Source organism: Sceloporus occidentalis, unplaced genomic scaffold (genome assembly GCF_023333645.1).
Source record: "Sceloporus occidentalis isolate IW3139 unplaced genomic scaffold, rSceOcc1.0.p SCAF_5, whole genome shotgun sequence".
Taxonomy (NCBI): Eukaryota; Metazoa; Chordata; class Lepidosauria; order Squamata; family Phrynosomatidae; genus Sceloporus; species Sceloporus occidentalis.
This window is the reverse complement of record NW_028316985.1, coordinates 34,775,207-34,801,166: the sequence shown is the minus strand read 5'-3', so window position 1 is coordinate 34,801,166 and position 25,960 is coordinate 34,775,207. Positions and strand designations below refer to the sequence as shown.

The 25,960-nt window shown below is 41.7% G+C and overlaps 1 protein-coding gene and 1 pseudogene across 2 annotated transcripts; both read left to right on the top strand.

The window, feature by feature from the left end:
* The first annotated feature begins 9,086 nt into the window (after window positions 1-9,086).
* On the top strand, window positions 9,087-10,220 carry LOC149311921 (endosome-associated-trafficking regulator 1 pseudogene; annotated as a pseudogene).
* Window positions 10,221-15,610: 5,390 nt separating this feature from the next.
* Window positions 15,611-20,395, top strand: KCNJ4 (potassium inwardly rectifying channel subfamily J member 4). 2 transcript variants are annotated; one of them, XM_089528169.1, is made up of 2 exons: window positions 15,611-15,695; window positions 18,218-20,395. In XM_089528169.1, the coding sequence occupies exons 1-2, from the start codon at window positions 15,658-15,660 to the stop codon at window positions 19,545-19,547; spliced, it is 1,368 nt and encodes a 455-aa protein (XP_089384295.1). In that variant the 5' UTR covers window positions 15,611-15,657; the 3' UTR covers window positions 19,548-20,395. The 2 variants fall into 2 exon arrangements, with proteins under 2 accessions (XP_089384295.1, XP_089384294.1); XM_089528168.1 differs by having other exon boundaries at window positions 18,212-20,395.
* Window positions 20,396-25,960: the final 5,565 nt, after the last annotated feature.

The window sequence follows — 25,960 nt, the reverse complement described above, 5'->3', positions numbered from 1 at the left end:
ATTTCACTAAGATGCATTCAGAGGACCAGCTCTCACCCCATTTATTTCAATCAGTGGAAAGGAACCCCCCCCCAAAGTTTACCCAGTTTTATATTAAAGAAATCTAAGTAAAGTTGTTGCCTCCTCCTCCTCCCTTCCTACTGTTTTTGCTAGGATGGCTTTAAAACTGACAATCTGCCACCTTGTTTTTCCACAGTGTAGAAAGATTTGAAAACTTTAAAGAGTTCCTGTATCATTTATGGTTGTGTAGAAGAAGGAATTTCAGCAAGTATTGCTATTCTGCTTGGGTCAGTACTCACTTGGAATACTGTGTCCAGTTCTGGGCACCACAATTCAAAAAGGATGTTGAGAAGTTGGAGTGTGTCCAGGGGAGGGTGACCAAAATGGTGAATGGTCTGGATACCATGCCCTATGAGGAGTGATTTAGGGCACTGGGTATTTTAGCCTGGAAAAGAGAAAGTTAAAAGGTGATATGATAGCCCTGTTTAAGCATTTGAAGGGGTGTCATATTGAGAATGGAGCAAACTTGTTTTCTGCTGCTCCAGAGAATAGGATATGAAACAATGGATTCAAACTAGAGGGGGAAAAAGAATCCAGTTAAACATTAGGAGGAACTTCCTGACAGTAAGAGCTTTTTGACAGTGGAACACACTCCCTCAGATAGTGATCGATTCTCCTTCTTTGGAAGTTTTTAAACAGAGGCTGTTTTGTTGTGCAGTGTTAACTACTGAAAATCATAGCATATATGAATGGCCATCTGTCGGGAGTGCATTGATTCTGTGTTCCTGCATGGCAGGGGGTTGAACTGGATGGCCCTTCGGGTCTCTTCCAGCTCTATGATTCTATGATTTTCAGTAGTTACCTCTCATTTTCTGCTTATGTTTGGAAACCAGTGTCCCTGCTGTTGAGATGTACATGTGCACACCCAGATGCACTGCACAACAATACAAATCAATGGCAGAAGCTTTCTCTGTTTTGTTTTCCCTGTCAATAGCAAACTGGGTCTGATAACGATTGCACAGTTTAGTTTGGTTATGTCATGGGTTGTGATGCTGACCTTATTCTAGCAAATTATCTGGATGTGCCCTTTTCTACATTTTCATCACGATACAATTTCATCAAAGTCAGGGTGAAAATTCTCCACAAAACTACCACTACTACTGTCAAACCTATTCTGTGGTATAGTCTGCAAAGCAAGCATAGATATGTCCAGGAGATTCCTGACATAGGTCATTACAAGCATGGGGGAAGCAGAGAAGTGCATTTACTTAATTTTTTAATCTGTTACTTCAAAGTCCTTCCTTTCTTCCAGTGGATGTAAAAAATGCTATATGAATCCCTCCCCAACGTATCCTTGCAACAAATCTGTAAGTAGGTTTATTGGCTTGAACATTTGAGACAAGTTTCTGTATTTTAATGGTTGTGTAGAAGAGGGCATTTCAGCAAGTGTTGCTTGTCACACAACCAGGTAACAATCAACACCTGTTGAAATTCCCTCTTCATTCTCTGAAGATGCCAGCCACAGATGCAGGTGAAACGTCAAGAATAAACTCTTCTAGAACATGGCCACATATGGCCACTCTCAAAGGCTAATGGACCCATTGAGGTTCTGAGAGGCTGGCATCACTGACTACCTTGTTGAAGCTCTGCTTGATAAAGGGAACCAACACTTAACCAGGGCTATTGACACAGTCACCTCCAAATGTCCTCTATGGCCCATTTGTAAACAAATTCCTTGGTATAGAGAGACATCCAGGGAACTGAAACAGGAAGTATGATGACTAGAGTGCAGATGGTGGAAAACCTGACTTCTAGATGACAAGACACATTATAGAGAACACCTTTGCTGTTCAGGGTGGTGGGAGGTCTAACTCATGTACCCTCCCGTCTGAACCTAACCTTAGAATCTTCAATAGCTTGCTGTGATGCTTTTAATAACCATTTTGCAGATAAAATCTCTTGCATAAGAGCCGACTTAAATATCATCATCAGAGTGGAAGTCAATAAAGAGGTGTCCAGTGACTCTGCGAGTGGGATTACATTGATCAGTTTCAATTGGTGAGCACTGCTGATGTTGACAAGCTGCTGGGGCAAGGAAGGAAGACAACTTGATTTCTTGTTCCCTTTCCCTCTTGGCTAGTTGTCCAGGGAGGAGATGCAATTAGGCTTCAAATACAAAATATCATCAGTGCATCTTACAGGGAGGGGGATTTTCCATCCTGTTTAAAAGAGGCAGTGATTAGACCATTGCTGAAAAAGCCCTGCCTGGATCCTCTGAACCTTAATAATTACAGGCCAGTATCAAATCTTCCTTTTTTGGGCAAGGTGACTGACAAGGCAGTTGCATATCAACTCCAGGCTGTCTTGGATGACACACACTTCATTGACTCATTTCAAACCAGCTTTAGAGAGGGATACCAAGTTGAGACTGCTATGGCTGCCTTAGTGGATGATCTTCACCTGAGCATTCACAGGGGAGTGTGTCCCCTGCTGCTGCTCTTGGACATCTGAGGCTTTGGCATCCTTCTGGAATGCCTGAGCAGGGTGGGGATTTGGAAGCATTGTGTTGCAGTGGTTCCAGTCCTGCCTCTCAGGCAGGTTCCAGATGGTGGTGCTTGGTGTAGCTGCTCCTCAAAACAAGCTGTTATATGGTGTACCACAAGGTGCCATGCTATCCCCATTGCTATTCAACATCTATATGAAACTGCTGGTGGAGATCATCCAGAGGCATGGGGTGGATTGTCAGTATGCTGATAACACCCAAATATTCTTCTCCATGTCTTCAAAAACAGATTCAGCTAAGGATAGTGTATCTCCTCCAAATGAATGGTTGAAAGAGGTAATGGGCTGGATGAAGAAAAACAAATTAAAACTGAATCCAGACAAAACAGAGGTGCTAATCTGGGGCTGGAGGTGTGTCAGTGCCCCCTGAAAGACTGTGTTTGCAGCCTGGGAATGCTTCTGGATCTATCCCTCCAAATGTCAGCTCAGATAGATGTGACAATCAGGAGTGCCTGTTATCAGCTTTGGCTAGATAACCAAATGCACCCCATTCGTAGGATTGGGGGACCTAAAGATGATAGTGCACACACTGGTAATATCAAGGCTGGACTTCTGCAATACATTCTGCATTGTACCAAGTCTGAAAATGCCTGTTGGTTCAGAATATGGCAGCAAGATTGATTACGGGTACCTGCAGGATTACATCACTGAAAATCCCTCCACTGGCTGCCAATTAGTTTCTGGGTACAAAGTCTTGGTTATTACTTTTAAAGCCCCACATGGTTTGTGTCCAGGTTGCCTACAGGATCACCTTCTCCCATACAATCTGCTCTGTACACTCAGATCCTATAGGACTAGGCAGGCAACGGTTTCTCAGAGGGCTTCACAGACACAGCAGCTACAGGTAGGAAGTGTCGTCATGCAATAAATATAGCCAAAGTAACTTTTTGGGGACTCTAATCATAGTTTAAAAGCTGTGTGTGATAAAGTCTGATAGTGACACACTATGAAGCAAGGAACAAATATATTTCAAGGGAATAATGACACATTTCAATTTCAAACTGGCAAGGCAAGTGAACAATTGTAGCCTTCACTAGACTGGACTCACATACTCTCCAACATTTCACAGATGAAAACTGGGACACATATGGCCAAGCAATATCAGAGTATATTCAAGATGGCAAAAGTTGTTCATTAGGAAGAACAACGGGTTGCTTTTCCTTGAGCCTATTAGGAATTTGCTTGAGCCTATAAGGAATGGCAAGATTCCCTTAACTGATGCTTAACTGATTTCCCTTATCCTTTCAAGCAGATGTTTATGTGATTATCTTAGTGGGGTATTTGCTGTGTTGTGTTCTGAAAGCAGACAACTATTAGGAGCTTGTATTTGTTGCACAAAGGTCCATATGAGACTTTGTCGGAAGAATGAATGTCGTCATTCAGTATAATGTATTCCAGTCTCTTAAATTTGTCAAATTATTCAGGGCATTTAAATGTAGTGGTTCTCAAACATTTTACCTTTGTGACCCCCTTTACATCTACATCTGGATGGTGCAAACAACAAGCAAGTCATTAAAAAAAACCTCCACAGAACCTTAACTACTAATAATTGCATTACAGTTTTTTCCTTACTTTGTTGCATCCCTCCTGCTTCACTCTCATTACCTTTCTGAGCAGTATTGGGAAGCATTCTGCAAAACAGGCTTCAGCTAGGCTTTCCTGCAGAGTTGTAAATTTACCAAAGAAATTGAAGATGGGTCACAAATGTCATTTGTAAGTGTGAGACGTCCCTCATTGTCTAAACACATGGCAAGGCTTGTTTCTTAGAAAACAATTGCCAAAAAGGACTTTACATTTTATCTCATAACTCTGCTCCTACAAGGGCTGAACACTTTCTATTTTAAAATGAAAGCTTAATGAAGGTAATGAGTGGGCTGCCTAGAAAATGGGTTGAACCCAGCCATCTACCCATTGGCATCCTGCAAAATTCTGATTTTGGTGGCCTTAGGATCTGGGGTGGGAGGAAGAGGAAGGGAAACTGGATTGGATTCCAGGATGCATATGCACCAGAATGATCTACCAAAGGCATAATTGTGTGGGAGGGAGGCTCAACACCTGTGATTTTTTTTTCATTTTGCCCACATACATGTGTGTGTGTGTGACACACACACACACACACACACACACACACACACACACACACACAGAATGTGAATACCGACATGAGTGTGTGTGAATTTCTCAGCCTCATATTAAGTTTAGCAATATCATTTACATTGCTATACAACTTAATAGTGAACTCAGCAATCTCTAAGTGGTTTACAATCTGTAAGCCAGTTGCCCCAAACAAGATGGGTACTCATTTTAATTACCTATGAAAGGATGGAGGGCTGAGTCAACCTTGGAGCTCTGGGATCGAACTCACAACCTTGGAGCTGCAGTACCAGCATTTAACCACTGTGCCACTAGGGCTCCTTACACTTTAACGTTATGCTTTAATTGAGTCAGATTGTTCTTGGTTGTTTCATGGTGGCCACCTATGATATGCATCATGCTGGAGTTGGACAAATGGCCAGGATGGAAACTACAGGGCTAAAAAGTGAGATAACTATTTTAACCAAAATACACAGGATGTCATGAGAAAAGCAGCAAATTGTCATTTACTATATTGGCAGTGTGTGTGTGTGTGTGTGTGTGTGCGTTTTCATTTCTTTTAACTACCAAGGGGATTTTTAATCTCATGTGCCAGCATATCTTGACTGCCTTTGGGGATTATGCACATTGGTTGGGATAATTGTTAAGCATCAATTGCCCCACTACCTCAGGTAGGAAAATGTCCAAAGTTGGATTTAATAGCTCCCTGAAAAACTACTTACTCTTCAAGGGAGGGACCTGTGCAAACATCATTAGTTAGCTGAAGATGCCAGAGTTTGGGAAAGTTTTTTTTTTCATGTTCTCATTTGCTGGTGAGGGTGTTGAATTGGGCAGAAGAGGGGTGAGGTGTGGGGTTTGTAATTTTTTTTTCACCCTAAGTCTAATGCAGGTTATGCCTTGTACCAGGTCTTGGTGTGTATCCCTTACTGTTCTGCATTTTCTCTCTCTTTTCCTCCACAATGTGGGTTGATCACAGCTCAAACTTTTAATTCAGATGGTAATTGAAATAATAATACGGGCAGAACCCTTCTGTCTCTGATGCTGCAGCTGGCTTTATGGAGCTATGAATAGCTCTGAGTCATGCTCTAAAGATGGTTTCACTTCCAACTGTTTGTTTTGGTGCTGGGTTGTTGGGGGTTTTGTATGTGTGTGCGTGCATACGCACTGCTTTCAGGCCTGCTAAATGAGGGGAGCCAACACCACATCTCCCTTCCTATCCCCAAATTTAGCCAATTAGAGACAATTTTATAGAACTGCTATTAAAGTGTCAGAGAACAAGTTGCCCTAAAGAAATCAGTCAGTTGGCAGTTTCTGACAGGACAGATGGGGACTGTTGGCATATACTTTGTCTATTTATAATGTTTTTTTGGAAACACATTTTGTTGCGTTCCCTTCTTTATACCCTTTGTATGTAACTTGTTGGCTGAGCAAAGCAAGATGCTGGGTTAACATATATGTTTGGCATTTTCTGTTGGTTGCTTGGTTGTTTGGCCATCTTCCTTGAACGTTAACACAGATCAGTGACTTGGCTATGTGGCTGTTCATGCTACAATTAACATCCAACTGCCCTATACTCACTGGGGCTAACCCAAGACATGTTGCTGCCTGGGACAGAGTAGCAAATGGCGCACACACCCCTTTACCTCTGATACTGAGTGATATATATAGCTTCATGCTCCACTGAATTGGTCTACCTGCCTTTTAAAGGTGTCAAATTTGATGGTTATAATGGTTACATCTTGTGTTAACAGATTCCATATTCATTTTGTGAAGAAGTATTCCTTATGTCATAATGCTCTTATACAAATTTATGATGCAGACCCATTCAAGTGCTATACAAAATCCTTGTCAGAGCACCTCAAGTAAAACACACAAAGGACAAATCCATACTTATTTATTTGCATGTATTTATAAACCACTTAGATTCAAAAGTTTCCAACTATTTTATATCACAGCTGTTATCAGATATCAAATGTATACAGCACACACAAAATACACAAAATAAAATACAATATATGTTACATGAAACAGAAACTAGAGTAAATTGGAGTCTATAAAAAAGGCATGCAGAAATAGGTATGATTTCAACATGTGCCTAAAACTAAGAGAAGTTGAAGCATGTTGGTTATCAGTTTAAAACTGGCTGTGGTCAAACCCATTCTTAAAAAGCCTTCCCTTGATCCCTTGGAGATATCTAACTACCGGCCGGTCTCTCTTCTACCATTTTGGGGCAAGGTGATCGAGAGGGCAGTTGCTAACCAACTCCAAGCAGTCTTGGATGACACTGATTATCTTGCTCCATTTCAAACTGGCTTCAGGTCAGGATATGGAGTGGAGACTGCCATGGTCACCTTGGTCGATGATCTGTGCGTCGACAGGGGAAGTGTGGCCCTGTTGGTGTTCTTGGGCCTCTCAGCGGCCTTCGATACCATAGACCATGGTATCCTTCTGGAACGCTTGAGAGGGTTAGGAATCGGGGGCACTGATTTGCAGTGGTTCCGGTCCTATCTCTCAGGTAAGTTCCAGATGGTGTCACTTGGGGACAGTTGTTCGGCCAAGAGGGAGCTCAAATCGGATGTTCCTCAAGGCACGATACTGTCTCCAATGCTATTCAACATTTGCATGAAGCCACTGGGTGAGATCATCCGGAGACATGGTGCGGGGTGTTATCAGTACGCTGATGACACCCAAAGGAAGGCATCTCCCCTCTGAATGACTGCCTGAAGTCAGTAATGGATGACGGATAATAGACTTAAATTGAATCCAAATAAAACAGAGGTACTTGCTATAGGCAATCCTAATCCGGGAATGGTGATAAGCTCTCCAGTTCTGGACAGAGTCACAATTCCCCTAAAGGACTGTGTCCGTAGCTTGGGGATGCTCCTGGACTCACCGCTTCAGCTGTCATCCCAGGTGGATGCAACAGCCAGGAGAGCCCATTATCAGCTTTGGCTGATTCACCAGCTACGACCCTTCCTGGAACGGGAAAACCTAGAAATGGTTGTACATTCCCTGATAGCCTCTTGTCTCGATTTCTGCAATGCGCTCTACATGGGGCAACCCTCATGCCATGTTCGGAAGCTGCAATTGGTCCAAAATATGGCAGCCAGATTGGTGACAGGGAGTTCCAAATTTGATTTCTATTACACCTATCTTAAAATCCCTACATTGGCTGCCTATTAGCTTCCGGGCACAGTATAAGGTCTGTCCCTGGTTTCCGTAGTCCCTCAATTAGCTGTGTAAGACAATGTCAGTCATTAATTTATTAATACAGTAAATGAAAGAACTAGGAAAGATTCTAAAATGCAAAGATATACAACTAAACAGAAAAGTGAGAATTGCACAAGCCATTGTGTTCCCTATTACCTTGTATGGATGTGAGAGCTGGACAGTGAAGAAAGCGAATTGGAAAAGAATCAATGCATTTGAGATATGGTGCTGAAGAAGAGTGTTGAGGATCCCATTTACAGCCACAAAGACAAACGAATGGGTCCTGGAACAGATCAAGCCAGAGATTTCCCTGGAAGCCAAGATGACAAAACTGAGGCTGTCGTACTTCAGGCACATCATGAGAAGGGAGAACTCACTAGAAAAAAATAATGCTAGAAAGATGGAGGGAAGTAGAAAGAGGGGAAGGCAATGTGCTAGACGGATAGACTCTATTAAAGAGAACATGGGTATGAGTTTACAGGACCTAAGCAGAGCAGTGGAGGACAGGGAGTCTTGGAGATGTTTCATCTACAGGGTTGCTGTAGGTCAAGATCGACTCCAAGACAGTTAACAACAACAACAACAAATTCCTTGCCTGAAGATGTACAATTAAAAAGATGTAAGATAAAAGAGAAAAGGGATGAAGAGAGAAAGGGAAAATAAACTAATTCAAAACTCAGTTCTGAAAGTTACATGGCAGTTTGGTTTGATGGTTAGTATCCTGTTCTCAATGTGAACTATCAACAGAGCACTGACTTATTTGTGACTATACCTGAAACAACATTTCAGGTAGTTACTGGCACTGGTATGGTAACTTTTTCCAAGTTCTATGAAAATACAGAATAAGATTATGATATCAGGTATATAATATCAGATGTTGAGTCATCTTACCATTCATAACCAGCCTCACTGGCTAAAAATGTAGTAAAAACTGTTCTAGCTATTTGCCTCTCTCAAGCCTGTGAAGTCACAAAATGAAGTATTGTCAGCTGGTGACATCATAGATCAAGGCAACCTTTGCTTCCTCCACTATTAAAGAGACATACGTACGTAAGGTATAGCTTCATATGCTTCAGCAGACCATTAGACTGTGCTGAGGCCAGCAGCACTGGCACTACACTTGACGGGGGCTGGCTAAACCCCTTAAAGAGAAGTGGAACCTGGCCTGGTGCTAAACGTGGAAGGATGCATCTTATATAAAAGCTAGTTGTGCCCGCAAAATGCCACGGCCACTTCTCTCAGGCTGCTCACATTCCCGAGGCCTGAAAGAGGAGGAAGAGGAAATCCAGCCCTGTTATCACCACCACCACATATCACCTCCTCCAGTGGACCACCACAAGAGCTACGTCAGCTCTGGAGACAATCAGCTGAAAAATTCAAACAATCCATCTGCGTTTTCCTTGAAAGGGCTGGCTAAAAATAAGAGCCGTGGTGCGGCAAGACAGCACGAAGCTAAAAACAGAAATAACCGAAGGAAAATGGCCAGGCAGAACCTTGGGCTCGAAGACATTGCTTTGTGTCCAGAACCGCTGGGCTTGAGCGTACAGTTTCAAGAGCCATTGTACAAGGAGGAGGTTGTTGCTGACAATTTGTTAGAGGACGATGACGATGACGATTGGAGAGAAAGATATGACAAAGTCCATCTGTCCAGAATGGCTAATCTAACCCCATGTGACCCATACAATTACAACTCTGCTTGTCTTTCAGGGATGGAAGCATTTTCTTTATGGCCATTCAGTGATAATGACCCATGTATAGGGTGCCCTTCCCATACCAAGGTGGCTGAAAGCTATGCTGTCCATGAAGAACCTATAGAGGAAGTAGAGTATGTGTCTCCGCAGCTGAGTTACCAAGAGCTTAGGGAGGAAAATTCCATGTTGAGGAGAAAAATCAAGAGGATCCAGAACTACTCAGAGAGTCAGACCCAGATGGTGAGAAACCTTGAGAGGACGCTGCAAGCCGCTATGAATAAAGAGGAGAAAGAAGCTCAAGATTTGGAAGTGTTGGTGCAACAAGCGGAACAAAATCTCCAGTGCATGACCCAAAGAGCTCTGAAGGCAGAGAATGATGTGGAGAAGATGAAGCAGGAAATGGCGCTTCTTCAGGCAGAGCTGACATGCTACAAAGTGGAGAATGAAAGCCTGAGATCAGGCCAGTCCACGAACATGGGGGCAGTGAAACAGCACGTTGATGTTGCTTTGCAGAACCTCCTCCGGGTCACAAACCATGCTCATGCTACCATCCACCAGCTGGTCTTTGGAGCTGAAACACTGGCCCTCGTTGCTGATCTCCTTAAATCTGTAGGCAGAATGTCTGAGGTTGAGAAGGAAGATGAAGAGAAAAAACTGACTTAGAGGACTCTCTTGCCTGCAAGTGTAATGCTCCTGTAGTGCCATTGAGGCTTACATCATTTGCTCTCATAATGCATGGTTTCAAATAAGCAACTTTTCTCTTTTCCCCAGAAGTACTTTTATTACATAATGGAATATTAATTTCATATACTAATGCCTTGGGTGCTCTATTTCAAAGCTACATCGTAAGAGGCCAGCATAGTGCATGGATCCCATGATTCTTTGCGGTGCTGGGCATGATATTTAAAGATTGGGGTTTAGGACCAAAGTAGATAAGTAGATGAGACATTAATTGGTTGATTGCCCCTTATGTGCTCCCCCCTTTCATACCTTAGAGGTTGGGGGAAGTTACTTTTTGACCACAGTTCCTAGAATCCTGCAACCAAGGGTGATGGTTTTGGGGAGTTATAGTCCAGAAATGTGCCTTTCCCAAGTTTTGACATCACTTAACAGCACCTATGGGCAGTTCCTCATGAACCCTCTGTTCTCCACTATTGAAGGACAGAAGTTGAGTGTACGCTACACGACCTGTTTTGGATACACACACACACACACCAAACTAGCCTGTTGCCTCAGGTGTGAAAAGGATGCTACTTTATTGGCAGTGCTGATTACAACTGCCAATCCTGTATATGAACTGGGAAAGAGGTGCCACCATGACAGACAGCAAATTAGCTGATCCTAGAATGTTTTCACATGTGTCTTCATGCTTTCTCTGTCTCTAAATTCTTGTTCCTAGTGTTCTGTGAGGTTTTTATCTTCTTGAATACAATCCTATGTATAGAGTTTTGGGAAAAAGAAGAGAAAAGCAAGTCCACATCAGTAACATCCCTAGGGTTGGGGGTCACTTGGTGTGGTAACTCATGGTGTCACCCCCCCCCATTGACCCTCATACAGAATCCTTAATAATGATTTTTGTACTGATTTATTCATAAATCGTAATTCCCATATATCAGTGATCTAATGGCAATAGTTGTGATGTAAACAACTAACAAAATTAACATTATCTTTAAATGACAATATCATACACACAGAATATACATACACATACATATACTTTAATCATGTATACATACATATACTCTAATCATGTGATTAAAGTGAACATTTGGTAAAATGTTATGCTTTTAAGGATTTTTTAAAAAACATTTTTTAAAAAAATTAAATTAAATTTTGAAATTTTAAATTTTCATTTAAAAAAAACCTGGGGCCCCTCCTTTCTCCTCCCACTGGCCCTCAACCTGATCACACCATCTCTTCAGCATTTTAAAGAAATACAGCCTGTTTCTGCCAAAATACAGACGCTTGAGGAGCAATGGTGTCACTGCACTTAGGGTGTCACCTGGTGTGATCCGCATCCCTCGCACCCGCCAGTGATGCCATGTACACTGAGACTGAACAGGAACAGGAACTTAACTGGCAGTGCTTAATCAAGAAAGGGACCTTGGTTGCATGGTGGGAAATTCAATTAAAATATCAACTCAGTATGTAAAAAAAGGCAATTCTACATCCAGTCATTAGCAATGGGGCTGAAAATAAACTTGTTAATATTGGAATAGCCTTATACAGTTCTTGTGACTGCCTTTGGAATGCTGTATACAATTCTGGTCACTCTATCTTAAAACTGATATTCAGAAGGTTTTTAAAAAAACCCAATCCAGAATAAGCTGGAGGCTGGTATCACTTTTCTAAACAATGGTCCTGAAATTTTAATCCTCCAGGCATTTTGAACTTCAAATCCCAGAAGCCCTATCCAGCTTGGCCTATACAGTCAGTCCTGCTTATCCACAGATTTTTTATCCACGGATTCAAGCATCCACGGCTTGAAAATATTCAAAGAAAGTATAAATTCCCAATAGCAAACCTTGATTTTGCCATTTTATATAAGGGACACCATTTCACTATGTCACTGTATTTAATGGGACTTGAGCATCCACAGATTTTGTTATCCACGGGGGGTCCTGGAACCAAACCCCAGCGGATAACAAGGGCCCACTGTAATTAAGGATTCTAGAAGCTGAAATCCAAAACATCTGGAAGAGTAAAATTTGAGAACTACTGCTCTCTAGAAGCAAAGGTTAAAACTATGGATGGGGATTAGTTCATTTTTTAAAAAATCACTCAGGGAGACATTACAGAGTCATGTGAAATCATGCATGTTGAGGAAAAGGTAGGTAGAAGGACATTCTTCTCACTCTCTTACAGTATTTATGATCATTCAACAAACAAACAAACAAACAAACAAAAACAGTTGTCAGAAGAAACTGAGATAAATATTCACTGAGATGTTCTGGTATAAAAAAAAGATGTTTATTTTTAGTTTCTCTGCTAAATTCCATTGAAAATAAGGAATCCTCACAAATCTGGTCTATTAAACCATAAGACAAATGGGTTTAAACTGAAAAACTGAAATGTGTTACAAATTTGATTTCAAAATGAGTTTGGTATACAATTAAAATATGGTTAGACTATTGGACTATAACTTGGAAAATCTGGGTTCAAGTCTCCAGAGACATAAACTCACTAGATGAGATGGGGACAGTCACTCTGTCACTCAGTTTAACCTACCTCACAGGACTGTGTATGAGGATTAAGTGGGAATGATTTTGAAATGTGGTTTTTTGGTATAAAATAAAAATGTGGTTAGACAGTTGGACTATAATTTGGAAGATCTGGGCTCAAGTCCCCATTGGATCATAAAATTCATTGGGTGAAATTGGGCCACTTCTTCCCTCTCTCTCAGTTTGACCTGTTTTACAGGACTGTGTGTGAGGATTAAAAGAGAGGATTAAAAAGTGAGGGTTAAAAGTAAGGAGGAGCAAGCTTGTTGGAAGAAATTTGGGGATACATAAAAATAATGAGCAACAAAGTGAATAACTTATTTTTCTTCAAGAAGAAAAATACTTCAAGACTTCAAGAAGACTTCAATACAGTACCTATTGTAAATATAGCCTACTCCAATATACTACACTGTACATCTGATTACAAAATTATACATCCATATGTGTCTTATTATTAATTTTCCCAAGATGTGTTTCAGTAAATGGAGATGGCTTTAGGAATCTTTGCATACAATGAACAGAAGATAATACAAGATGACTGGTTAATTCCAAGGTTAAAAGATTTTAGACCAACAAGTAGCAAGGCCACTTTGGAAGTAGCGTGGTCATGTTCAAAATTCTCCCCTTTCAACAGAAACATAATAGATTTAGATTTTTAGCATGCTAATATTAAGTTAAACCGTCTCCACAAACTTTCCATCCTGGCTGTTCCCTCATAGTATATGTACACTAACAGCAAACTGAATAGTATTTTTCTGACATTTCAGGAAACTCAAAATCTATCTGAGGACTTTTCCAGATTGGTCAAAAAGAAGCATGAGTTCTCATAATATAGCTCTTTGGGTTTTGCTGGGTTTTGCTGCCTCTGCTCCCAGTTATTCCATTCTTTCAGGAGGCGGCTTGTACCAGTTGCTTGGATCTTCAATGGGGCTCTTCTAAAGATTTTGCTTTTTTTAAAAAAATTGGAGCACAGTTTTTTGAGCATCATATGGATGAGTGGTCAAATTCTCTTTTCTGATTTTTTTAAAGTTTCTTTTTCGAGTTATTGTTCAAAGGTGCATTTTACTGATGCACTATGGCACTATAACTTTTGGAAATAAAAAGAAACCCACTTGAGGGTGGAAATATAATGTTACCATTAGTGCCAGGAATTACCAGAAAATAGTCTTGAGACAAGAGAAATATTGTTTGGATATTTGTAAAGAATGAAAACTACAACTACAAATACTACAGGCTCCTGGCACATTTTCCTCATCAGGAAGAGGTCTGTGACAGCCACCTCATTCTGCCCTGAATGCCCAGTGATCACTCCGAGCCCTTATTTATGGGATGTACGTGCCAAAGATTATCAGACCTGCTTAGAAAGTGTGACCAACCATGCTGTGTAGAAAGCAGATACAGTCTCCATATGATTCTCTGGAAACAGCAAGGGACAGATTGATATCCCACTCTGTATCAGAAGATCTCAGGACAGCATACAGGTAAAAGCAACACTAAAAGCATTCTAAATCAAATACAATCATTTAAATACACTAAAATATATTGTACACATTAACAAGTTAAAACAGGTCTAAAAGATTAAAACAGTTTTTAAAATGCTCTGCACAGCATTTGCAGTAAGCCAGCAAGCCCCCTCTGCCCTGAAAATAGCTGTCTGACATCCTGTTCAGTAACTGTGATGCCATGTGCCTGACTTCCAGTTCACATTTATAGTCATTACCCAATCGCAACAATCAAAAGTGCCCCACCACATCCTACTTTTGAAGCCTCTCAGTCTTTCTCAACAGAGTCATTTCAGCAGGGTGGTGAGTAATGATATATCCAATCTTGTCCAAGTCACAGGGCATGCTGGGGCAGACATTGGTGACAGGACCCTGCAAGGGTCTTGACAGCTGTCTGTTTAAGTTATTGACAAAGAACAACACACATAACTTTTAAGAAGAGAAATCCAGGTGTTCATGTACTGTACTGACTTTAGAGAAACCTAAAAACAGAAAGAAAACTGGAATGGTTAAGACTCTGTTCCCTCTTCTCCCTTCAGTTGAGTTAACTGAGTACAAACTATTTTTTTCACTTTGAACTCAATTTGCAGCAATTGAAGTATGCAGATGACAAAGCTAGAAAGTGGGAGGAGGGGAGAGAAACCAGGACATCTTAAAAGCAGCTGATAAAGTCGGACAGTAGAGAATTAACCATGACTATCCCTACTAAATCGGAACCATTGAAGGGCATGTTGCTTTCTGCAATGCTACTCCCCCAACCTCATCATCTGCCCTGTCTTGGTACATAAGTTGTCTCCTCCGAACACCATTTGGTGATCTCCAGACTATTAGGCACTGGACTTGGACCCCAAAGTCCAGTCCTAATGGAACCATCAGGTCAAGAACACTTTCTATGCCTCCTTGAATTTATTTATTTGTTTATCTCCCACCATTCTCCCAATATGGGACACAAGGTGGCATACAATTTGAGTTAAAACAAATTACAGTTAAAACAATGGATAGTATAAAAGTTTTAAAAACTATTAAACATGCCATTACATTAAAAACATAATATGAATTTTTAAAAGGCAATTAAAATTTCTGTGAAATTATTTGCTGGAAGAGATAGATAGATAGATAGATAGATAGATAGATAGATAGATAGATGGAGGGGAGAAACCATTTTACCCTGACTAGGCTGAGACTGTGAAAGAACTATGATTTCTCTCTCTCTCTTTATTTCTAATACAGGTGTCTTCTCTACAGTAGTGGGACATATGGCGAAAGTTCATCAACCTTAAGGCACCTCTGCCTTATCGTCTTTTGTGTACTCCTGGGTGTGACATCCACTCTCACACGCAGGCAGAAACCTCTCAGCTCTCTAACAAGCAGTCCCTCATGTTAAAACAAGTCATGGGCAGCATCCGTATAAACAGGTGAGAGAACCTCATCCAACTTTCATAGTTCTCTATCTGGCTTCTGATTCGAGAGATTGGGATTAAACCTACTTGGACTTTAAAGTGTGAATGATTTTTCTCTCTAGCTTTCTCTACATTAAAATATTTCTGTTATGTATTTGTTACGACAGCATCTTCTGGGGAAATGATGATGTCAAACAAAACTTTCCATAGTGAAACTGCAGCAGGAGCAACTTTCTTCTTATCAGGGCAAAATGGAAACAAAGAGGGTGGCACGTGTTTTGAAGGATAAGGAGATAAAGGCAGGTCACAGCTCTTGGAGAGATGGAGTTTCTTTCAGGGTATCTGCCAACCCTTTGTTTCTTGATCTCTAAATTACACCTTTGGTTTTAGATATAGGATGCTGGGAAACACGCTTGTTGCTGTAGCAACAGAATTGTCTAGAACTCGTGGAATGTATAAACATTGTCACAGATGCACAATTAGATCAACAATGGTGAACAGAACAGCAAATAGACCCTTCCAGACTTATGCAATTCAGAGTTAAAATGTTACAAAACCATGTACACAGAGCCCCTCATCTACCAAGCTGACTTCACTTACTTCTCCTTGCTAGTCAAGACTTGGAGGCTAATTCTAGTTGTTTGAGTTGTAGATTTCCTTCTTGCAGAATGATATGTGGGTATCAATCAAATAAATCACTCTCCCATGATAATACCAGCTAGCTTGGAAGTGGAAAATCTGTGGCCCTCCAGATCTTGTGGGACTCAGCCACAATGAACATTATTAGTAGTGAGACATGATGAGAACTGTAGTTCAACAACATTTAGAGATTCACAGATTTCTTAGCTCTGAGCTAACTGTACATTTCCATCAGAGTTTTTGTTTTGAACAGATTCAAAAGCAGAGTGTTCAGTCAATTTTGATTTGTACAACATAGAAACTAAGGCCCGTTACAAACGGGCCTTTTAGTATGGAGTCAGTCCGTACTAGGGTTAGGAAGGTGCGGTGCTTCTACACCCCCTAACCCTAGTACGGACTGAGTCCGTACAAAATGGCGGCGCCCCATCTACATGGGGGCCGCCATGATGATGTCACGACCGCGCTGCCTCTATACGGGACGGCGCGGATGTGATGTCGTCGCTCCGCGCCAGGGCGCTTAGTGCGCCCTTTGCACGGAGCAGGAAGGAGCTCCGTTTTGGAGCTCCTTCCTGGTTTGCGCCGCTGGGCGCAGCCTTCACCTCCCCGCCGCCGTGGGGCCTTTCTCCTCCTCCCCTCCGCCGTGGGGTGTCCTTGGGGCTTGAAGCCCCAAGGACACCCCTTTCCAGGCTGCGGGGAAGCGGCCTTTTGCCGCTTCCCCGCAGCCCGGAAAGCGGCGGATCAGGGCCTCAGTGGCTGCCGTTCTGGCCACTGAGGCCCCGATACCCCGGGGAAAGGGGCGGTCTGTAACACACCTGAGTATTTTTGCATTCTTGCATTCAGTGTAGCAGCCAAAATGCATATCTGGTAAAGATATATATGGGGGTTAAGCCCTTTCATTCCTCTCTGGGTGCATGTGCCTTCAAGTCACCTGTCAATTTAACACCAGTCTCATTAATTTCATAGGGTTTTTTAGGCAAGAAATATTCAGAGGTAATTTGCCACTGGCTTGTTCTGAAATATACTCAACAGTACCTGGTACCCCCTCCTTGGTCTCTCATCCAAATACTAACCAGGCCTGGCCCTGCTTTGTTTCCAAGATCAAACAAGATCTTGTGCCTTCAGGGTATTTAGGCCTCCTTTTATTCCTACTTCTATATTTATATTCTTGTTTCTACATTTCTATTCTAATTGCTTTTTTTCTTTTTCTCATACTAAACCCATGATCTGAGAAAGGCAAAAACATAATATTCAAGCATAGAAAACTTTCAATAGTACCTTTTTTTTTAAACTCGGTGATTCATCGTACTAAATCTTTGTTGATTATAATAATGTCAAGATTGTGTGTTGGTGACACTGTACTTGCCATGTTCTCTGCCTTTCTATCTTTTAAAACAAAATGCAAGTATACAGACGGTCCAATGTAGATCCAGTGTTTCTGTGGTAGGGGAGGTGAAGTGGTGGACTGAAAGTTTGAAAAACTGCCTTTACAACCCAGTTAGTTACAGTTATTGTTTCAAGATCTTTAAATAGTAGTTAATGCTGTAGTTGTGATTTTTAAGAGTAAATAAAGGCCTTTTAATCGTTTTTTTAAAAATCAAATTGCTGCAGTTGCTGACCTGTGGTGCAAAATACACTCTGTATTTATAAAATAACATTAAAGGCACTTATGGTACTATTTCACTGCAAAAGGAGTGAAGTTATTCTTTCTTACATAGTTTTTGTAATGTACGTGTGACTTAGTTATTGCAAAAAGAAATTCATTACCAGTAATATTGATTGAAGCTAGTTACGTCCAAGCTCAGATTTTTGAGCAATCAGATTTTTCTTTAAGACGACACCAATTGTCTTGCCTCCAGTTTTAACTATAACCTTTTTCTCCCCCCATTCATAAGGTACAGTATTGTCTCCACTGAAGAAGATGGGCATAAAGTCTCTTCCCTTGGCAGCATTAATGGTCACAGTCGGAATGGGAAAGGTCATGCCCCACGACGGAAACGCCGCAACCGTTTTGTTAAAAAGAATGGCCAGTGCAATGTCTATTTTGCCAACTTAAGCAATAAGTCTCAGCGCTACATGGCCGATATTTTCACAACCTGTGTGGACACACGTTGGCGTTATATGCTTATGATCTTTTCAGCAGCCTTCTTGGTCTCCTGGCTGTTTTTTGGCCTCCTCTTCTGGATCATTGCTTTCTTTCATGGTGACTTAGATACCCCTAGTGCAGATAGTGATCCCACAGCTACAAAAATCTGCATCAAGCATGTCAATGGCTTCTTGGGGGCTTTTCTCTTTTCAGTTGAAACACAGACAACCATTGGCTATGGTTTCCGATATGTGACTGAGGAGTGTCCGCTAGCCATCATGGTGGTAGTGGTACAATCCATTGTGGGTTGCGTTATTGACTCTTTCATGATTGGCACCATCATGGCTAAGATGGCCCGACCCAAGAAAAGGGCCCAGACCCTCCTTTTCAGCCATCATGCTGTAATCTCTCTACGAGATGGCAAACTCTGCCTTATGTGGCGAGTAGGAAATTTGCGGCGGAGCCATATTGTGGAAGCTCATGTTCGGGCTCAGCTTATCAAGCCCTACATGACAGCAGAAGGCGAGTATCTTCCAGTGGACCAGCGGGATCTGAATGTGGGCTATGACATAGGCCTGGATCGCATCTTCTTAGTGTCTCCCATTATTATTGTCCATGAGATTGATGAGGAAAGTCCACTTTATGCAATGGGTAAGGAAGAGCTGGAGAGAGAGGACTTTGAGATTGTTGTTATCCTTGAGGGTATGGTGGAAGCTACAGCGATGACTACACAGGCTCGCAGCTCCTACCTGGCCAGTGAGATCCTTTGGGGCCACCGTTTTGAGCCTGTTGTCTTTGAGGATAAGAAGCGCTATAAGGTGGACTATTCCCGCTTCCACAAGACCTATGAAGTGGCTGGAACTCCTTGCTGCTCCGCTCGGGAATTACAGGAGAGTAAGATTACCATCCTGCCTTCCCCTCCACCACCACCCAGTACCTTCTGCTATGAGAATGAACTAGCTCTTGTCAGCCAGGATGAAGAAGAGGAGGATGACTTGGATGTAGCGGTAGATTTGGGAGGAGGAACTAAGGAGGATGCAGGAATCATATCCATGAGGGAGTTTGGGAGCCACATGGATCTTGATCGATTACAGGTCTCCATTCCCCTGGATGCACTCTCATACCGTAGGGAATCAGCCATTTAATGTCCCAGTCTGGCTTTCCACCCCACATTTTCTCCTGTATTTCCTTATCTGAAACACCAGTGTGTGTTGTCGGGAAAGCCTTGCGCTCCTTCTTTTATACCAGCTGTTAGACACCTGATCACACACAGACACGACAGCTTGACTGGCGTTGGATGCTCTGGGTTTCTTTAGAAATTGGTTTTTAAAGATCCTGAACTCAATGGAACACTGATCTGCATTTTCCCACTTCTGCCTGTCTGTGGCCCAGAACTGGAAGAGAGCAATAGCTGCTGCAGCCTAGGATGATAATGGGACATATTTCATGTCAGCAAGCAGGCCCAATGACTGCTAAGATGACTGATATTATTGCTGCAAAAATGTCAAATTGGGATGAACTGGAGAATCTGTTCTTTCAAGCATAGTACAATGGAAGATAATTTGATTGTATCTTTTATTATTTGCAGTATACCTAAAATGTTAAATTAGTAGAAAATAACTTTATCTTCCACTATTCTCACATATGAACAGTTAATCTCTGTCCCATTCAGGTTGTTGGCATCCATGATACCCAACTATCGTAACACCAAATCTTCTTTGACCCTTTGAAATTTCAGTCTCTTCCCATTGAGATGGAAATGAAGCCAATAAGAAATATTTACAAGGGGTGTGTTTGTGTCAGAATTTGAATAATCTATACATGGTTTCTCCGAACCAATGGTATCTATATGCTCACTCTGCCTCCTCTGTCTAACTTATCCCATGCTTTCATTTGGAAAATTGATATTGGAACTATTTATTTTTGAATAAAATATAATGTTCCAGTGGAAGCCTGGAAACAAAGCAAGGGGTCCAAAGTTCAATATAATGTAATGTGCCATGATTGTGATTTGTTTTGTGATAAATTATTGCTACAGATACATCATATACTTAAACTGAACTCAGTAAACTTATACTGGGGGTGATCCCGTGGTCAGGAATACTAAAAGAGAAGGGAGTTCAGGATGGATGGGACTTTCTTAAAAGGGAGATACTGAAGGCACAATTTCAAACTGTTCCAATGAGGAGGGGGAAAAAAGGGGTGGATGTCTCAAGAAACCAGGATGGATGACTAAGGAACTTTCAACTGAGCTAAGTTTTAAATGAGATAGGTATAAGAAATGGAAAAGGGGGGAAATCATCAAAGAGGAATTAAAAAAAAATAGCTAGCACATGTAGGAATAAAGTCAGAAAACCTAAAGCACAGAATGGGTTCAGACTTGCTAGAGAGGTTAAGAACAATAAAAAGGGCTTTTTTGGGTACGTCCATAGCAAAAGGGGGAAGAAGGAAATGGCAGGCTACTGCATGAAGAAGATGAATAAATGATAACTGGGGACAGAGAAAAGGCAGAACTACTCAACACCTTCTTTGCCTCAGTCTTCTCACAAAAGGAAAAAGAAAAGAAACCAAGAAAAATGCAATAGAGGACACAACAGGGAAAACGCAGCACAGAATAAATAAATCAAGAGGTAGTGCAGGAATATCTGACTAATCTAAATGAATTTAAGTCTCCAGGACCAGATTAACTACATCCAAGGGTATTAAAAGAACTGGCAGAAGTAATCTCATAGCCATTGGCAATAATCTTTGAGAACTCCTGGAGAACAGGAGAAGTCCCAGCAGACTGGAGAAGGGCAAATGTTGTCCCCATCTTCAAAAAGGGAAAAAATGAGGATCCCAACAATTATCATCCAATTAGTCTAACATCAATACCAGGAAAGATTCTAGAGGAGCTCATTAAACAGACAGTCTGCATACATTTAGAAGGGAATGCTATAATCACAAAAAGTCAACATGGGTTTCTCAAGTCATGCCAGACTAATCTGATCTCTTTTTTGATAAACTTACCAGCTTGGTAGATGAAGAGAATGCTGTAGACATAGCATATCTTGATTTCAGTAAGTCCTTTGAAAACGTCCCCCATGATATTCTTGCAAACAAGCTAGTAAAATATGGGCTAGAGAATGCAACTGTTAAATGGATTAGTAATTGGTTGACTGGCCAAACCCAAAGGGTGATCAGCAATGGCTCCACTTCATCCTGGAGAGAAATGACCAGTGGGGTGACACAGGGTTCTGTCCTGGACCCAATTCAACATCTTTATTAATGACTTGGACAAAAGAATAGTGAGTATGCATATCAAATTTGCAGATGAAACCAAATTAGGAGAAGTAGCAAATACCCCAGAAGAGAGGATCAAAATTCAAAACATCCTTAATAGATTAGAAAGCTGGGCCAAAACTGACAAAATGAACTTTAACAGGGAGAAATGTAAGGTACTGCACTTAGGGCAAAGAAGAAGGAGAAGGAGAAGCATAGATATCGGATGGCGGGCACCTGGCTTAACAACAGTACACGTGAAAGGGATCTAGGAGTCCTACTAGACCACAAGATGAACATGAGTCAACAGTGTGATGCAGCCAATGTGATTCTAGGCTGCATCAGTAGAAGGATATTGTCTAGATCAAGCAAAGTAATATTGCCACTGTATTATGCTTTGGTCAGGCCTCACCTGGAATACTGTGTCCAGGTCTGGGTACCACAATTCAAACAGGATGTTGAGTAGCTGGAGCATGTCCAGAGGAAAGTGACCAAAGTGGTGAAGGGTCTGGAAACCATGCCCTATGAGGAGAGACTCAGGAAGCTGGGTATGTTTAGGCTGGAGAAGAGAAGGTTAAGAGGTGATATGATAGCCTTGTTTAAGTATTTGAAGGAGTGTCATATTGAGGATGGAGCAAGCTTGTTTTCTGCTGCTCCAGAGAATAAGACCCGGAACAATGGATGCAAGCTACAGGAAAAGAGATTCCACCTCAACATTAGGAGGAACGTCTTGACTATAAGAGCTGTTTTACAGTGGAGCACACTTCCTTGGAATGTGGTGGAGTCTACTTCTTTGGAGGTTTTTAAATGGAGGCTGGATGGCCATCTGTCAGGGATGCTTTGACTGTGAGTTCCTGCTTGGAAGAGGGTTGGACTGGATGGCCCTTGTGGGCTCTTCCAATTTTATGATTCTATGATTAACAGTCATCCTTCACCACCAAGGAATTCTGGGAAATGGTTCTGTAACAGATCTGAAATTGCTAATTCATTACATCCTTAGCAAGTTATTATTGTTGCTGGCAGCATAGTGTTTACATGCCTGTACTACAGCCACTCACTCACAAACCATAAGGTTGTGAGTTCAATACCAGCCAAGGGCTCAGACTTGACTCAGACTTGTATCCTTCCAAGGTCACTAAAATCAGTACTCAGCTTGTTGGGGGCAATTAGCTTACAGTTGTAAACCGCTTAGAGACGGCTTAGGCATTATGAAGCTGTATATAAATGAAGCTGCTGTTGCTATTCTTAGCATCTCTTGGAGATAACCATAACAATTACATTGGTAAGAATTTACAATTGTTTGGGAGTACATATACATGTATATATTCCCATTTAAAATATACTAGACAATTTGATGTGGAAGAACACAGCTTCTGAATATGGGCAGGCACTATGTAGAAATGTCTTTCCTAGCCCTCATTTATGAAAAACCTTCATTTTTGAAAAATCTTCACAGAACATCTAATTTTAAGAAACATTGGTTGTTGTTGTGTGCCTTCAAATAATTTCTGACTTATGGTGACCCTAAGGTGAACCTATCACAGAGTTTTCTGAGGCTGAGAGTTTGTGACTTGCTCAAGGTCAGCAGGTGGGTTTCCATGGCTGAGTGGGGAACCAAACCCTGGTTTCCACAGTCATAGTTCAAAACTCAAATTACTACATCACTCTCGCAACTCGACAGGGATGCTTGCAGGGACCATGTGGGAAGGCAGCTGCCTGTTGCTGCCGCATTTTCTGGAAAACTCGGAGCAAAAGGTAAGTAATTTGTATGCGGAACAAGGGGATGAAGCCCAAATTCATATGATTTCCTCAAGGCAGGTTCCCTCCTAGACCCTGGCTAGCTCTAACTGGGTTTGCCATGTGCACACAGGTTGGGCATCCACAGTGGAGTCACCCACACCTTATTGTTTTATTAATTTTATATCTCTTATTAATTTTATATGAAATAGGGAGGGCTGAATGGAAGCTAAATCTTGGAGATAACAAGGTATCAAATCAAATAGACTACACAATTGGAAACAGGAGGTGGAGAAGCTCTAGTGTCTCTGCAAAAACCAGATCAGGAGCATATTGTGGCACATACCACCAGTTGCTAGTATCAAAAATTAGAGTAAAGCTAAAGAAGAACACTGAACTACAACCTGAAAAGATAATGCAAAAAATAGATTTGCACTATCAAGCCAAACTGACCAGGAGCCAGAAGAACTCTTGACTGAAGCTGGGGACACTGTCAGGGAGGAATGCAAAAAGACACTGTCTGCAGCCAAAAAGAAAGAGAAATCTCAGTGGATGACAGCTGAAACTCTACAAGCAATTAAGGAAAGAAAAGAAGCAAAAATTAAAAGTGACAGAAAGAGTCAGAACCCTAAATGCAACTGTTTGCTTGCCTGATACTCACACAGCCTCACATGCTGACTGTTGATCCATCTGTGTGCCAGAGCCTCCATCTCTCACAATCTTTCTTCCTCTGTCGTAATTAATGACATCTTTTCTCTTAGGGCATAAATGAGGGCTAGTATTGACCTGGCTTTTAATATAGCTTTCAGAGGCCGGCACTTGTCTCTAGGGCATGAGCTAATGGACCGAGAAGAAAGTGCTCTATGCATGAGGACAAAAGAATGCAGGACACACTACACACACATGCCCCATACCAGGAAACTCCACTTGCAGAACTGGAATTCCTAGAATCCCACAGAAATTGTCATCCAAAGTGCAACTGCTCTGTCCTTTCATAGTCCCGCTGATGGGGAAGGTGGACATCATCAGGAGAGAAGACAGATTATATTTGTGTGACAGGGTCATCTCGTAGTGCACACACACATGGCCTGCATAGACATCATATTTGCTGAGGCTAGCCAGGTTGTAAAGGCTGAAACCACACATTTTCTTCACATGCCACAAATGTATGAAGAAGTATGTTGGGAAGAATGAAACTGGGCTTAATCATTTAAAGATGTGGAGACCAGGGCCTGTGACCCAGGAATTTGTGTGTGTAGAAAGATGCAGAAATGCCTTTAAATATTCAGCAGTTTGTGCCTGCACTTTCACATAAGGACAGTAGTGCAGAGGCTCACTTGAATTGAGCTTTCAGCTCACAAGACTAAGGATGTCTTTGCACTGTTAACCACTCCCATCTCTCTTGCATTTGGGACTTAACTAGGCTTTGGATTAGACTATGTTCCAAGCACAGCATGTATAATGAGTTCTCATACTGTTGCATTAGAAATAGCTGAGCAGATAGGTGCACAGTACAGTAAAGGAAGGTAGATTCTGAGCACGGGAAATATTCCCTTTTGGACTTCTTGAATCCCCCAGGCATCATGACCAGTATCATGCTGGCAGGGGGATTCTGGGAATTGAAATCAAGATATGGGCTTTCCAAAGCTCTGACAAAAATTACATGATTTCAGCTAGTTTTTGTTTTTAATGGTAGTCTGGAGACCAGTACATCTCAGCTAATGGATTTTGACAGCCTTCCCCTCCAAATGCACACTCCCCTATCTAGTGGAAAATTCATGTTTTCATTTGGTTGCAGCCAGTTCAAGGGCAAGAAAAATCAATATTCTATGAATCAGCCCAATAGGTGCAGCCTCAGTATTGGCTATACACTGAATTGCTCACCACTAATTGATATATGTAAATAGGTCAAAAACAGGTGTTGTCCACATAGCTAGAGTTGTTGCAGGGAGTGTGAATGGCATGTTCACTTGTGCTGTAAGTCTCTGACTTTCCGTCTCCAAGATACTGATCCAGCCCTTTGAAATGACAACTTGACAAGTGGAAATGTTTTTCAACAACCTTGTGAAAAGTCAGGTAATGGAAACTCAGACACAAGAGGAATCTTTGCAATTCTAGATCCACCTCAGATTGCTTCCCAGAGTTTTGAAGAAGGCAATAGCCAAGCTGGCTAGAGATGATGGAAGATGCATTACAACTAATCTAGATGGCAATAAGTGAAGAAGGCTGATTTAGATCATTAGAAGAAACGCTGGCCTGTTACAGACAGTCAAAATAAAGCTGCTTCGAGTCACAGTGGAGGTACGGTGTTTCAATGATGCATGTGTACTAAGAGTCCAGAAGCTGCACCAAAGCCACGCTCCAGACTGGAGCGTGGCTTTGGTGCGACTTCTGGACTCTTAGGACGCATGCATCATTGAAACACCATACCTCCACTGTGACTCGAAGCAGCTTTATTTTGGCTGTCTGTAACAGGCCCATGTCTCTATAAACTAGCCATAGGTTGTAGCCTCGCTGCAGAAATATAGCAGTTTGACACCACTTTAACTGCCAAGATTCA

Excerpts from the sequence above, each read along its gene's own strand:
- KCNJ4 (XM_089528168.1), top strand. The coding sequence starts at position 15,658 with ATGTTAAAACAAGTCATGGGCAGCATCCGTATAAACAG. Across the intron at positions 15,696-18,211 it reads GGCAGCATCCGTATAAACAG|GTACAGTATTGTCTCCACTG; the intron begins GTGAGAGAACCT and ends CCCATTCATAAG.